Source organism: Tachypleus tridentatus, chromosome 4, assembly GCF_004210375.1.
Source record: "Tachypleus tridentatus isolate NWPU-2018 chromosome 4, ASM421037v1, whole genome shotgun sequence".
Classification (NCBI taxonomy): Eukaryota; Metazoa; Arthropoda; class Merostomata; order Xiphosura; family Limulidae; genus Tachypleus; species Tachypleus tridentatus.
This window is the reverse complement of record NC_134828.1, coordinates 22,852,030-22,865,887: the sequence shown is the minus strand read 5'-3', so window position 1 is coordinate 22,865,887 and position 13,858 is coordinate 22,852,030. Positions and strand designations below refer to the sequence as shown.

The following is a 13,858-nucleotide window of genomic DNA, read 5'->3' as shown; positions in this document are numbered from 1 at the left end:
GGTGCGACGTGGATTCAAACCTGCAACCCTCAGATTATGAGTCAAATGTCTTAATCCACCTGGCCATGCTAGGCCTAAATTAATTCTTGTTGGAGAGGTGGTGAATAAAATAAAGAAAGGTGATATTTAGAGAAAATATGTGACATTAGGGAAATGCAGTACGTTTTTAAATATTGCCTCATAAAATTAAGATCTTATGCTATACTGTTTGGTTTAACGTAAACAAAATTTTAAATGTAAGCTGCTAAACCTTTTGATGTGCAATAAAGGATGTCTGTTGTATTAGGGTAATAGAGTAAAGAAAAATACCAAGTACACTGATACCTTGTGCTTGACACCTATTTTGTGGTGTTGTGTGTTTAAATCCCTCCACTGAATAGGGTCACCTTTTCAGCCAAGGGAGCATTATAACTTCACTATTTGTAAAATCGTAAGTTTCAGTGGTAGAAATGTTTAATGCCAAATTTGAAAAGGTATTAGTTTCAGAGGTGCTATTATTATTATTATTGTATGTTAATAGGAATTATTTATTAATTTAAAAATCCTTGTCTGCACCTGTTTCACCATACTCTAGATATTTTTTTTTAACCGTTTGTTTTCAGTCATATAATGACAGGGATTTTGTTTACAGGTTCCTGGAACACCATACATTGTGTGTTTAGTGTTGGTTGAGACAATGAAAATGTTCCAGAAATTGAAGAAAAACCTACCTCCAACTGAACCTGCTTTTATTTACCACAGGCTTGACCTGATAACAGCCCCGCACATGTGTCGACACATGAAACAGCTCTCAACACTTGGTATATAGCTTTTTTTTGCACAAATAAAATAGAAAAACTGCTTTTAACGTTTTTGTGTAAAATGTAAATTGCAGTTTTAGTTTTATGTGTTTTCTCTGTTTCTATTTTGAAAATACAGATATTCTATGTAAAATAAAGACCTTGGTTTAGTTACATTTTTTGAACTTGAAAATTTTTTTGTGATATTTTACTTTCCTTATTATCATCTAGTGTTGATTTACCCCCCGTTGTGATCGTTACCCATTACTTACCAATGTAAAATAAACATATTGGCTCATGTTTTTTAGTTAAAATATATTTGTGTGTTGTGTTTTATCTGTTAAAAGTTACCCATTGTTTCCTCAACCAAACTTTGCAGACTGTTACTGTCTCTATTTATATTTTTTGTGTTTGGAACTATTTCTAAAACTAATTGATCAGATGATAATTACTGATAATGTTGCATGTATAACGTTATTTGCTCATTTTTGCTACTAGGAAATATTGAATAGAAGCATCTCTTTCAAAAGAGTTAACATTGTTATGATATGTATATTTTGATAATGTTTAGTTGTACATCATATTGTTTGTTGCCAGACTTAGACAGTAACCAGTGAAATCTCTCATTCGCTTACCATTATTCTTAGGTAGCACTAAGATGAAATATTTTATTTCTTTGTTTAGAATCAAGTACACTCTTCCTGTCTGCAGCTAGTTTTCTGTCTCCGTTTGAATATCTGTCTAGTAATGAAACAAAGAACAAAGTACAGGGTTATGTGGCTTACCTTAATGATAAAACAAAATTAATTGCCAATCCAGGTCTAAAGGTGAGTTAAAGAAAGTTCTTGTCATTTGCATTAAGTAGTTGCAGTCATAAGTAAAATTATGAGAAAAAAAAAAAAGTCTTAAATAAAGTAATTATGTTCGAATTCTGGCAACTTAAAAGTTCCCCGTATTTCAAGTTATGTAGATAGATGGCTACAAATAAAAGCTGATTAAATAATGGTTGTGGAGACTTGATTGGTAGATTCTGTGTTTGTTGATTAGTATTTTGTTGTACTTGCCATCTCTCTTGATTTTGTTGGAACCTAGCAGTATTTCACCCTTGTTTTTGATTTTTTAACAAATGTCTCAAATTACCTGTGATGAAACAAAGAGTTATGAAAAAAAGTGAAATATTTCTTAAGTTATTTACCAGAATGCTTATTTTTGCACATGAAATTTTATATTTTTTCATGTATCTACCTGGACCTCCCGGCTGAAAGACAGCCCCTCACACTATTTCCCAGGACCGTGGTTCATTTGCTCATTTTCTTATTTAGAATGAGACAGTGTTAATAGATATTTACAGTATGGCCTTACCTCAGCTCACACCAAGCTATCTTGATTATCTTTCTACCCTCTAAGCATTGCTAAAATAATTTTCATGCTCAGCACACTAGTCTGTATACTACACCAATTTCATGCCACCATTGAACATGTACATATCATGTGACTACTCTCCACCAATAGCATTACATCTAGCTCCCTCTGCTATTCCCACTTAATCCACACTTTCAAAAGTTGGCAAACTAAAAAAGAGGAACATGGCAGTAGGGTGGAAATCAGAGTTTCTATGGTGAGTGAACTTCCTGAAAGCTTCTTCTGCAGCTGTTTGGTTTTGAAAGCAATTATTGTTCAAAAAGTTGTTAAAGTCCTTGAAAAAATGAAAATTTCTAGGGGAAAAGTCTGGGGAATAAGATGGATGAGGCAGAACCTTGATTCCCAATTTGTTAAATTCTTGAAACATCATCCTTGACAGGTCTCATAATGCTAATTTTGTTAATCTTCAGTCAGCTCATACGGAACCCACTTATCCAACGTTTTCTTCTTTCCAGTCGTACTCAGGTGGTTGACAATGTTTGATTTGCTTGTGCCTAGCTTTTCTGCACTCACATACTGTTGTGCAAGGGTCTGTCTCAACTTAATATATTGTCATCTAAGGATAGCTTCCTTCCACGATATTTGTGGTCTTTTAGTACCAACGCTGAACTGTATGTTCAGTGATGGATCCATGGCTGAATGCCTGGTTCGTGCTCCTTGTAGTTTCAGTAGCTTTTTGTCCAACTTTGAAGTCATAGAGGAAAATCAGATGAAAATCCTTCTTGCCCATGCTACCTTACGAGTTACAAAACTTACTCTGAGTAAAGTTAAAACAGCAGATAATTAAAGAGACCTTGTAAACAATAAACACTGAATTAAAAACCAACCAACCAACCAAATAAGTTACTCAATATTCAGCTTATAAATGTCATTGAGAGATTTCAATATTTATTTTTGGACAACCTAATATCTAATAATAACACATTATAATTTAATTATTTTCAGAATCAATAACAAAATTTATTGAATGAATAGAAGAAGTTATTTTAAAAAAGGATGTATAAATCTTATGTCTTGATTTGTTGAATTTTATATCATTTATAATTTGATAATCTTAAAAACAGTAATTGACATTTTAATAGTTTCTTTAAACTCTAATCTTCTACAGAATGAAGTACGCAATGATGTTCTGTCAACAGTTCGAATTACTCCAGAATGGAAGAAAAGGGTCTTTAATAGTGATTTTTCAAAGTACATTGTGAGAAGGTATGCTTTTGTTAAGAATGTTGTTTTATGAAGTCACAAATAAAGTAATATTTTAGTAACTAATCATAAGTAATTCTATTTGTTGGTTAAATCTTATGAAGAAAATTCTGAGGAAAGTTTAAGAATGAAGTTTTAAAAATAATAGCTAGTAATGCAAATACATTATAATTTAATTTGGTCTGTAAAATAAAAATCAAGATGTTTTTATTTATAAATTGGTAGTTATAAATAATTTTCTCTCTCTAGGTTCATTGCCACTACTAATGGAGTTTTCCAGATCTATCCAGGAACAGTGGTGGACAAGAAATACGACCCAACAAAGCGAGAGTGGTTTCGACGAGCAGTGGAACATCCTGGGAGGGTAGTTCTAACAGCACCTTACCTAGATGTTGGTGGAGCGGGCTACATTGTTACGCTAAGTCACACTGTGTACGAGGGAAAGTGAGTACTTCTCTTCTTTCTTGGCAAATTCATTAAAAGATTTGTAATGCTTTTGTTGTTCTTGTGTTAAAGGTTCAATGTTGATGACTGTACATTATTCTGAGGGAGATAATTTCAGACAAACACATTTGTATCAAGTAGTTATGAATCATAAGCTTAACATTAAATACAATCTGTTAAAAATAATATCTTCTAAAGTAATTAAGAACTTGCATCATTTGTCAATTTGCACAAGATATGATAAACGTAACACAAAAGTATTGTTATTAAATGTTGAAGAATTTTACCATAAACTTTGGAATTTTGTACTGAACCATTATTTACCCTTAAGACATTTATGGTATCTTTGTTTGCTTTATCAGTCTTTGCATGTCTAATTTCGGTTTAATAATATTTTTGTTTATTTTAAATACTAGTTTGGATGTCAGCATCATGTTTAAAATAATGATGTGGTGTGAAAATATTTTAATGATTGTTGCACTTAAAATTAAATTTGTAAATTGGATATTTTTCCCCCAAACAGGAAATTGTTGTTTTTTATTTAAAATTTTTATATCCCTTAGTTTTTGCTTGTATTTATCTTAAAACAGACATGCAGCAATGCATAGTTCATCTGACAATATCAAAGCTGTTTTGGGCATGGACTTTACATTAGGTTATTTCTACAAACTGTTAGTGGATGCAATCCCACTGTGTGAAAAAGATAGAGTTGTGTAAGTATTATTTTAATTTAAATTGGTCAGTGTCATCTCTTTGTGTGAAAGAATAAGTGCAAAGCAGTGGATGTTATTCCACTGTGTGAAGAATATAGAGTAGTGTAAGTATTATTTTAATATAAACTAGTCAGTGTTGTGTCACTGTGTAAAAAGTATGCGAGAAGTTTAAGTACCACTTCATTCAGAATTAGTAGTTGCTATCCTGCCATGGGACATGGATAATATTACTACTCAGTCAGTTGAAATTAGTGGGTGTCATCCCACAATGTGTAAAGGATAGAGTGAGTTAAGTATGAATTTAAGAAAATTATCATCTTGAAATTTAACAAGCAGAATCATAGCACGTACATGAATTACATGGTATATCAAGATTTCTGGGGGTTTAATTCAGTTCTATTTTTACAAAAAAAAAAAAATGGTTTTCCTTAAACAGTTTTGTGCATTATTTTCTGTGGTTGTGATGGTAAAACGTTACAGTTAATAAATACAGAAGTAAAATGAAGCTTGTTTGAATTGGACTAGTTGTTTCAGTTACCAGAGCTAATCTATGGTTAAGGAAGTTAAGATTAAGACAGATTTTACCGAATGCTTTTCCATTGATGCCACATGGTATTCTGGTCACAGAAACACCAGTTTGGTATCAAGTTTATGCCCTATGATTAAGTCAGATAATGTACACAAACTGTTAAAAGTTCTTATGAATTGCCTAAGTGCTTGTAGAGGATAATGCTGTATTCTTTTTGTTATCTTACCATTAAATCTATATTTTAGAAAAATGTAGAAAGAAATTTTGATTAGAAAAATCACAAAATATGGCATCCTTTGCTTTGTGAGAAATTGGAAAAGTTTACCATATTTGTTGGTGTATAAGACACATTTTTCCTCCCAAAAAAGGGTCTCAAAAACCCTGTGCATCCTATACACCAAAAGTCAAAAATTGTATGCCTTTCTATGGCAAGTAAGTAAGTTTTTTGTTTCCCTAACGTTTAAAAGTACTGGACCATTTTTTTTCTTTCCCAAAGTGTGGAAACTGTAACAAAGGTATTTAAAAAAATGTAATGTGAGCAGTTGCCTTAATGTCACCAAAGATGATACTGTTTGAGGACAAGTGACAGTGAACTTTCAGAACTTGTTTCCAGTGATGCAGAAGAAGGTTTTGAAAGTTTTAATAATGAATGAATAATGCTTTATTTTATTATCAACACAACTTTTGAAGCATTATAAAGAATAATACAAAAATTATACTGATGTTGAACAAACAAATAAATGATAACTGTGAAAAATATTGTTTTCCCTGAAGATAGCTTTGAAAATAGGAGTGTGTCTTATACATTGAAAAATATGGTATTTTGTTTCAGAATCTATATATGATTCTTGCTTATGTACAATATGTGTGGTTGGTGTACTATATACCTTTGATATTTGAAGGAATTGCATTTTTGGATAATTCATTCAGTGTAATATATTGGCATCCAAAATTATGAGAAATATTTTCGATCAGATGTTTCATCATGGATGATAAAGGCTACTTGATAGCTCACCCCGGACTTATTGAGCCAAATGGACATGGACCTATTGAACAACAGCATATAACACACAAGGTATGTCTGTTTTAGAATACAGCCATTCTTTATCATAAAAACTTCAAAACTTAATAGTAACATCTCAGACAAACATTTGATTATTTTTGAATTATCGAGAATTTTGTTATTTAAGTAACACTAAAATATAAGCATTCTATCTGTATACTGTTTTGGGTTAAATGTTTGAAAGTGTAAAACGTCTTTTTTGTCATGTTTATTTTTAATTAACTGAAAATGGTTGAATATTGTTATTTATGAACCAGTAGATATATTAGTGTTCTATCCTTATACTGGTTTGGGTTATATGTGTGAAAGTGTAAAAGTTTTTGTTTTGTCACATTTATTTTAAGTACCATAACAGAAGCCAACATGTTTCAGAATGTGAAGTATTCAGTTTATTCTATAATCATATTAGGTTTTTAATTTGCTGTTTATTGAGTTACTAATTTACAATTTTAACCTTAGCAAGAATAAAAGTAGGAAAAATATAATTTTTGAATGAATCTAAAATTACACTCCTACCAAACATTCTGACCAAAAAAGACCAAGGTTGAATTTTCTGAGTCATATTCAACTGCCAGTGAGAATCAATATTATTTTGTAAATGTGAATATAGCATTTAAGTGTGTGGAATTATTTTTCCAGCTACAGTTTTCCAGAACAATTAATTGAAAGTTTGAGTTAAAACTGGAATTATCACATAAACAACAAAGTGTTTAACCTGTTGACTGCCAAGTATTTCAGCTGCTACAAAACAACTCTAATGCTTCTTCATTTTGTAACTTTTTTCATGATGCAATTTTAGATCGAAAGTGAAACAATTTGTAAGTAGGTCAAATGGATGTATGGTGCTGACATCTAGCATTGAAGTTAGGTATTATTGAGAACGAATTAACTTGTCCGTGGCACTGTGTAACTGATCGGCTTGGACAAGTTATCTTGTGTATGGCACTGAACAGGTTAAAGAAAACATCTAAAACCCAACTTTAAGGAGAATTACTAATGGTTACAAATTAAGTAGTGTGGGTTACAACTTTATTGGACTATGTATGTTGGTAATTTTTTAGGCTTCATTGACAGTACAAACTAGTGTATTATTTAAAAATCATTTTCTTGAATTTTGATTTGTCCAGTAATTTATACATATGCAGGCAGCTCGTTTGTCAGAAAAGATATTTTTGTAATTTAATGGATTAATTACAAGAGGTTTTGATGTAAACATTATGAACTTATTGAACTGTCTCATAAACTTGAAATATATGTTTTATGATTCAGTCCTTTCCTTATATGCATTAAACCAACAATAATTTATGTTTCAGGAACCTTTGGTAGCTAACGACATTGTAAATCATGAAGGCTTTGTCAAGAAGAAATTGTGTAATAGTTTCAGTGACCGTACGATACAGAGATTTTATCAGGTGAGATGAAGGGATTGCTAAGTAAATAATACTTAAATGTTGGCAGTTGTTATGTGCTCATGTAGTAATGTGTGCTGTAAAAAGCTACTCAACCATAAAGGTGTATATATAATATATATAATGTGTATATATAATATATATATATTACTACAGAGAGGTATATTTAATGAAAATGCTTTAAATAACATTCAGATTTCACAAAATAGTAATAGTTACTTCAGGAAAACAATCTAAACATGTTACTGTAATTCTAATGAAATATTATGCGTGGATTAATAAGCTGAAAGCTTGCTAATTTAGCTATTAGAGTGTATTAATAAAAATATCATATTTCTTCCAGTTTGATGTTGCATTAGACAGGGTGTTGACTAACCTGGTTCGAGGAGAACATTGTGCTAAGTACCAGGTGAGTAAAGATCTATCTTTTTGTTGTTGTTGTGTTTTACTAGTAACACAAAGCTCCATCATTAGTAGTTTTTCTCAAGTTTCAGTAAGTTAGCTGTCAAGATTTTTTAATCGTTAGGTACTGTTAATTATGTGTAGTTTTAAACATTAATTACAAAGTTGTATTTATTCTTTAATGTCTTTTACCATTATATTGGTGACACCTAAGAAATTATTGTATGCTGTATTATTACAAGTAATAATCTGTGATGACGAGAAAACCCACTTCTAGAGAAAATTATATATGTAAAAATGGCTGGTATGGGTATATAAAGCACTGTGTAGAGGAGCGAACAACGTTTCAAACTTCTGCAGTCATTGTCAACCGTTTTTATGTATATTAATTACAAGTAAATATTGTAGTCTGACAGTTTACAAGTATATGAAAGTATGGTTTTTTTTTAATTATTTAGTTCCAGAAGTGTTGAGGTTAGTTGAATATTTCATAATACAGAATGAAGACCTTATGTGCAATCAAGATATAAACATTTTTCATGGTATTATACTTGTAGGTATGTCATAACGTAGAAATAAGACAGGTATATTTTGTTGCATAATACTTGTAGGTTAGCCATGTTATGTAATTATGCTGTAAACACATATTTTGTTACACAGTTTGTGTATGTATGTCATAATGTAAAAGTGGGACATTATGCTTAATTAATGAAGTTGACTTTAATATATTATTCTAATTTTTACATTATTAATTGTGTATCATAATATAGCTGATAATGTTCCCACTATCAGCACATTATGTGGGTGTGTTAGTTTCATTTGTTTTTAGTGTTTCTTTGTATGTTTCTGAGAGAGTTTTGAATCTTACAGATCACACTTATTCCTGGTACCAACTTGTATCTTGGGATTGTGAACCAGACCTGTGAGGCTGTTACAGCTTTTTGTCCATGTAGTATGGTACGTTGAGATTTATTTCTTAGAAACGACACTCCACTGTTCTTTATAATTTTACACAGATTTCTGGTCAGTTATTAAAATTTGCCAATATGAAAACCCAAATTTTGAAATTAATTAATACCGAATGTGTTCTTTAAATAAAACAGTAATTTTAATTTCAAATAAAATTAACTAAAAAAAAAAGAGACAAATCATCAGGTAATGTTTTCATAAATTATTCACAAAAATATTAATACATTTTCTTATTTGATTGTACATAAACGATGTATAATATTTTGTCCTCAACAATAAGCATGTAGGCTTACAGTGCTAAAATTTAGGTTGTGATAACTATGTTGGGCTTATTACACAAAGATAGCATGTTTATCAGTGACCAGACCAGAACTTCGCATTTCGTATTCTTCGTTATGATTGCGATTAGATCTGTTCTCTTTACTTCTAGACGGACAGACTGTGTCTTAACTGCCATCGAATGGAACAGAAAGAATGTGAATGCCCTTGTGAATGTCCACTTGAAATGAATTTGTGTACAGGTCAGCTTGTGGATGAAGAAGATAGGTTAGTTGTTTTAAACAAGCCTTTTGTAAAAAGGATTTTAACCCTTAAATTACTGACTTTATATATATTCTCCACTACTGGTAGGGGGCAAATATTATGTCATATTGAGTAATTTATGCTCTTTTTGTCAATTAAACAACTCAATATAAAGTGCTGAACAAAAATACAAAATAAAATTTCTTATTTGCTAATTAAAAGTTTGTAGGAAAGCAGAGCAGTTATTGGTGATATTGACTGTAGTATTGACAGCATTTTTTCAAATGTTCTTTATGAGTTGTATGTCAGGAAAATTTCTCTAATTAAACAAAAAAATGTTACTGAAGTGGTGTCAAGGTACAAACTTTGTTGGTAATTTGAGGTTACATTTTGTTGGTTTAATGATGATATTGGAGTGAGTGTTAATGAAGGTAACTGTGCAATAAGTCTGACAGTAACTAAGAAATCTGTTTTGCAGTTTATTTTAATAATATATATTTTGCAGAGTTTTTCATTTAAGGTTATGTTAACACTCTCTTTGAGAGTATTTGTTATAACGATGCTGATTAGGGTTAAAAAATTACTTTTAATTGTTAAAAATTGAAAATTATTGTGAATGTTTTGTTTTTTTGTCTATCTTGAAAAATTAGAAAATTAACACGTTTGGAAAGTACCATTTCTACCAATTTTTATAGTAACCACAGTTGAGGGCATATCGTTTAGGACATGGCAGGTAAAAATTAAAAGTTTAAGATGTAGAAAAGTATATAGGAATAATGATATACATTCTGTATGTGTTTTTTCTCATGGACAAAAATTACTTTTTAGAACAGAAATAATAGGCCAATAATCTCAGATATTAAGACAAGGAGAAATGAACCTGCTATTATTTCATTCAAACAAACCATTTAATCATAGAGAATAAATTTGATTTCCCTGGCATAATGAAAAAAGTTATTTTGCTAATGTATTGTGCAGGGAATTTTAAAATTTATTATAAGTAAATTATTTTTGTGCATGTAAAACATTGAGGCTAAAAGTTAAGCCTTGAATCTGTTAAAATAGGGAAAAAATATACTGTTACATTTTTGTTTAATAATAGAAATCCTAGCTGTCCATGGGAACCAGAAGATCCTGAATTGCCATTTGTAGATAATAAACATTTTGATTCACTGGGATCATGTTTCCGAAAATCACTGTCTTGCTCGAATGACAGAGAGGTAAGAGACCACTTTGATTTTTTTATGTGAAATCTACATGCTTGGAGTTTTAACTTTGTATTATTTTGAATATTCATAATGTATTTAATTTATCTTCTTATCTAAATTGCTTTTGCTTAAATAAATATTATTCATATTAGATTGAACATATGTCTTTAGAGTTGAATGAACTAAGTGGTTTGAAGACCACATTGGTTTTATGTAATTTATTAGGATAGTGAAAATATATTCTAAAATAAAAACGCCTTTATATTATGACTGTGTGTCTTAATGTTATTATCAAACATTGACAATTTTAATTTTGTTGTATTAATATTCATGCAGAAAAAATTTACGACGCATTTTTCTTCTTCCAAAGATTAAAGAATGTGTTCATTTTGAGAAATAAAGTTATTTATTTTATTATGACCTTCCTACAGTTTGCTTTATTACATAATAAATGCGTGGTACAGATTACCTGCTTTCATTGGATCTTTCTTAAGGTTTCTATGCCAAGTAAGAATTGTTACCACTTAAACTCCATACTGTTTCTTAAAGTGACCATAATTACTTTTCTAGTGAATGTTTTGGTGTACTTGGGTGTGAATGGTGTCAGTTGGAAACTGATGGTGTGACACAGCTCAAGAAAAGCTACTGTGTAGAACAGCGAAAATGTTTCGAGGGAGTTTTAGGTGCAAGGACACCCTATGCAGACGAAATTATTGGTATGTTTTTACTATTATTAATATTTACTTTTGTTGAATTAAATCCAGTTATATATTGTTGTTGTTTTTTCCTGTGAATACTGTGTACTGTGTACTAATTATTTGGTCAGGACAGGCCTAAAAATATTTGTGTGCCGTAACCCGACCATTTTAAAATCGGGGACAACTGAGAGATTTTTTGGCACTATGACTGGGTTTTTTTTGTTTCTGTTTCTTTTATATCGACCCATCTAATAAATAAAATTTACCAACTTTGAAATTTGTTTTCTCAAATATTCATGCAGCCTGTAGTGATGTGGAAGGCTATCACTTGATTACCAACTGATAGCTAAATGCTGATTGACCAATACATTTAGGTTTGAAAGCATAGCCTATCTCATCTCCAGGAACCTTCACAATAAGCTAATAAATACACAACCTAGCAGGGTAAAGTTTACTATTGACTAGCATACATCAACAACATGGTAAACACAACGCTGAAAAATGTTGTCCCAGATTGAGGATTAGAATAAAAAATGATTTAATACCAATTGGAAACTGATCCACATGGATGGAAGTACTTGTAGATTTACTTGGCAAAGAGGTGAAATAGAAGGAAAAACATAAAAGTCTTGGCAGCAGTCGATTCAACTTCTTCAGTGAGTGTCAGCATCAACTAGCAAGTGTGTGTGTTGTGGAAGGATTTGAAATTTCTGTAATTATCTTCACATAATAGGTGTTGACAGTAATTGTATTTATGGTTTACAGTGTTGTGTGTCTAAAGGATCACAGAACTGGTGGTATTTCAAAGAAACTTTTTGCCAAGCAATTTGAAAAAAAAAAAAAAATTACCTGTCTTACCCACATTTTAAATCAACTTATGGTAACAACGAACAAAAACATCTTTAAGCTAAGCCTCATTTAAGCTTAACCACTCAGAATTGTTTTTTAGTCTAGTAATTTTAGATTGGTTAAAATACTGAGAAATGAAAAGGACAACTTGAAATATGCATGTTATAATTTTTTCACATGTAGCATGCTGAATATGGTTATCAAAACAGTTTTTCTTTAAAAAATTCTTAGCATATTTTGTAACATTACTTCCTAGTTTGATTTCAGAGTTCTAATGTTTCATTCAGATATAGCAAGATTTAGTTAGAAGTAAGTTTAATATGTTATTTTGATGTTATATTTAAAAAATAGAATAAAAACACAGGACAGTGATCAAAATGTAAAGTATTAGAGATCTGAAGAACAGATTGAAAAACTTGTTTTCAAATCTGTGTTTCCACACAATTTAAATATAATCATTGCCATGATTCTTTCAGTGTTATTTTTCTTAGTTCAAGGTCCTTTCATGTTGTGTATGTCCTGACTAAGCAAATTAGGCTTAGTGCTCTAATTATTTTCTAGTTAGAATATCAAACTGTAGAGGGCGTACATTAATCCATCCATGTTTCTGGCCAGAAGGTCTCCCACTGGAAGAGATGGTAACTATTAAAAGCACTCCAGTTGGTCCAGTAGCTGGTGGAATCATGGCATGTTTCCTGGTTCTGGCTTTAACTTTTTACTGTTACCGACACCATGTCCAACGTGGTACATCACCTCACTATATGCCCTCAGCACCTAATGCTACCTTTCCAATGGCTCAACTGGATAATGAACCAGAAGAACCAGAAATTCATGAAGAACTTCATCCTGGTTTGTATATGGATTCAAAATTACTTGATCTCTCACTGCAAAATACAGTAAATAGTGTATTCAAAATTAGTTTATCTCTCTCTCACTGCAAAATACAGTAAATAGTGTATTCAAAATTAGTTTATCTCTCTCTCACTGCAAAATACAGTAAATAGTGTATTCAAAATTAGTTTATCTCTCTCACTGCAAAATAAAGTAAACAGTACATTCAGAATTAGTTTATCTCTCTCTCATTGCAAAATAAAGTAAACAGTACATTCAGAATTAGTTTATCTCTCTCTCTCTCTGCAAAATACAGTAAATGGTACGTTCAAAATTAGTTTATCTCTTTCTCACTGCAAAATATAGTAAATAGTGCATTCAAAATTAGTTGATCTATGATACAGCAAAATACAGTAAATAGTGTATTCAAAATTAGTTTATCTCTCTCTCACTGCAAAATACAGTAAATAGTGTATTCAAAATTAGTTTATCTCTCTCTCACTGCAAAATACAGTAAATAGTGTATTCAAAATTAGTTTATCTCTCTCTCACTGCAAAATAAAGTAAACAGTACATTCAGAATTAGTTTATCTCTCTCTCATTGCAAAATAAAGTAAACAGTACATTCAGAATTAGTTTATCTCTCTCTCTCTCTGCAAAATACAGTAAATGGTACGTTCAAAATTAGTTTATCTCTTTCTCACTGCAAAATATAGTAAATAGTGCATTCAAAATTAGTTGATCTATGAAGGCAAAATACAATAAATAGTGCATTCAACTGAAGAGTAAATGTAAAAACAGACCCAAAAAACACCAA

The 13,858-nt window shown here is 30.8% G+C and overlaps 1 protein-coding gene across 5 annotated transcripts in view; it reads left to right on the top strand.

The window, feature by feature from the left end:
• Positions 1-13,858, top strand: part of LOC143248658 (VWFA and cache domain-containing protein 1-like) — a 51,421-nt gene that overhangs the window by 33,771 nt on the left and 3,792 nt on the right. For 2 of the 5 annotated variants that reach the window (XR_013027139.1, XR_013027137.1), the window contains exons 15-27: positions 632-800; positions 1,464-1,606; positions 3,310-3,407; positions 3,654-3,848; positions 4,439-4,561; positions 6,066-6,165; positions 7,467-7,565; positions 7,906-7,971; positions 8,835-8,921; positions 9,364-9,479; positions 10,558-10,675; positions 11,234-11,379; positions 12,829-13,059. Coding sequence is in view for 1 of the 5 variants with exons in the window: in XM_076497199.1 (XP_076353314.1) it covers positions 632-800; positions 1,464-1,606; positions 3,310-3,407; positions 3,654-3,848; positions 4,439-4,561; positions 6,066-6,165; positions 7,467-7,565; positions 7,906-7,971; positions 8,835-8,921; positions 9,364-9,479; positions 10,558-10,653; positions 11,213-11,379; positions 12,829-13,059 (1,690 nt within the window). In the remaining 4 variants the exon portion in view is untranslated. Of the gene's footprint in view, positions 1-631; positions 801-1,463; positions 1,607-3,309; positions 3,408-3,653; positions 3,849-4,438; positions 4,562-6,065; positions 6,166-7,466; positions 7,566-7,905; positions 7,972-8,834; positions 8,922-9,363; positions 9,480-10,557; positions 10,676-11,212; positions 11,380-12,825; positions 13,060-13,858 lie in introns of all 5 variants that reach the window. The other 3 variants (XR_013027140.1, XR_013027138.1, XM_076497199.1) reach the window with 2 other exon arrangements.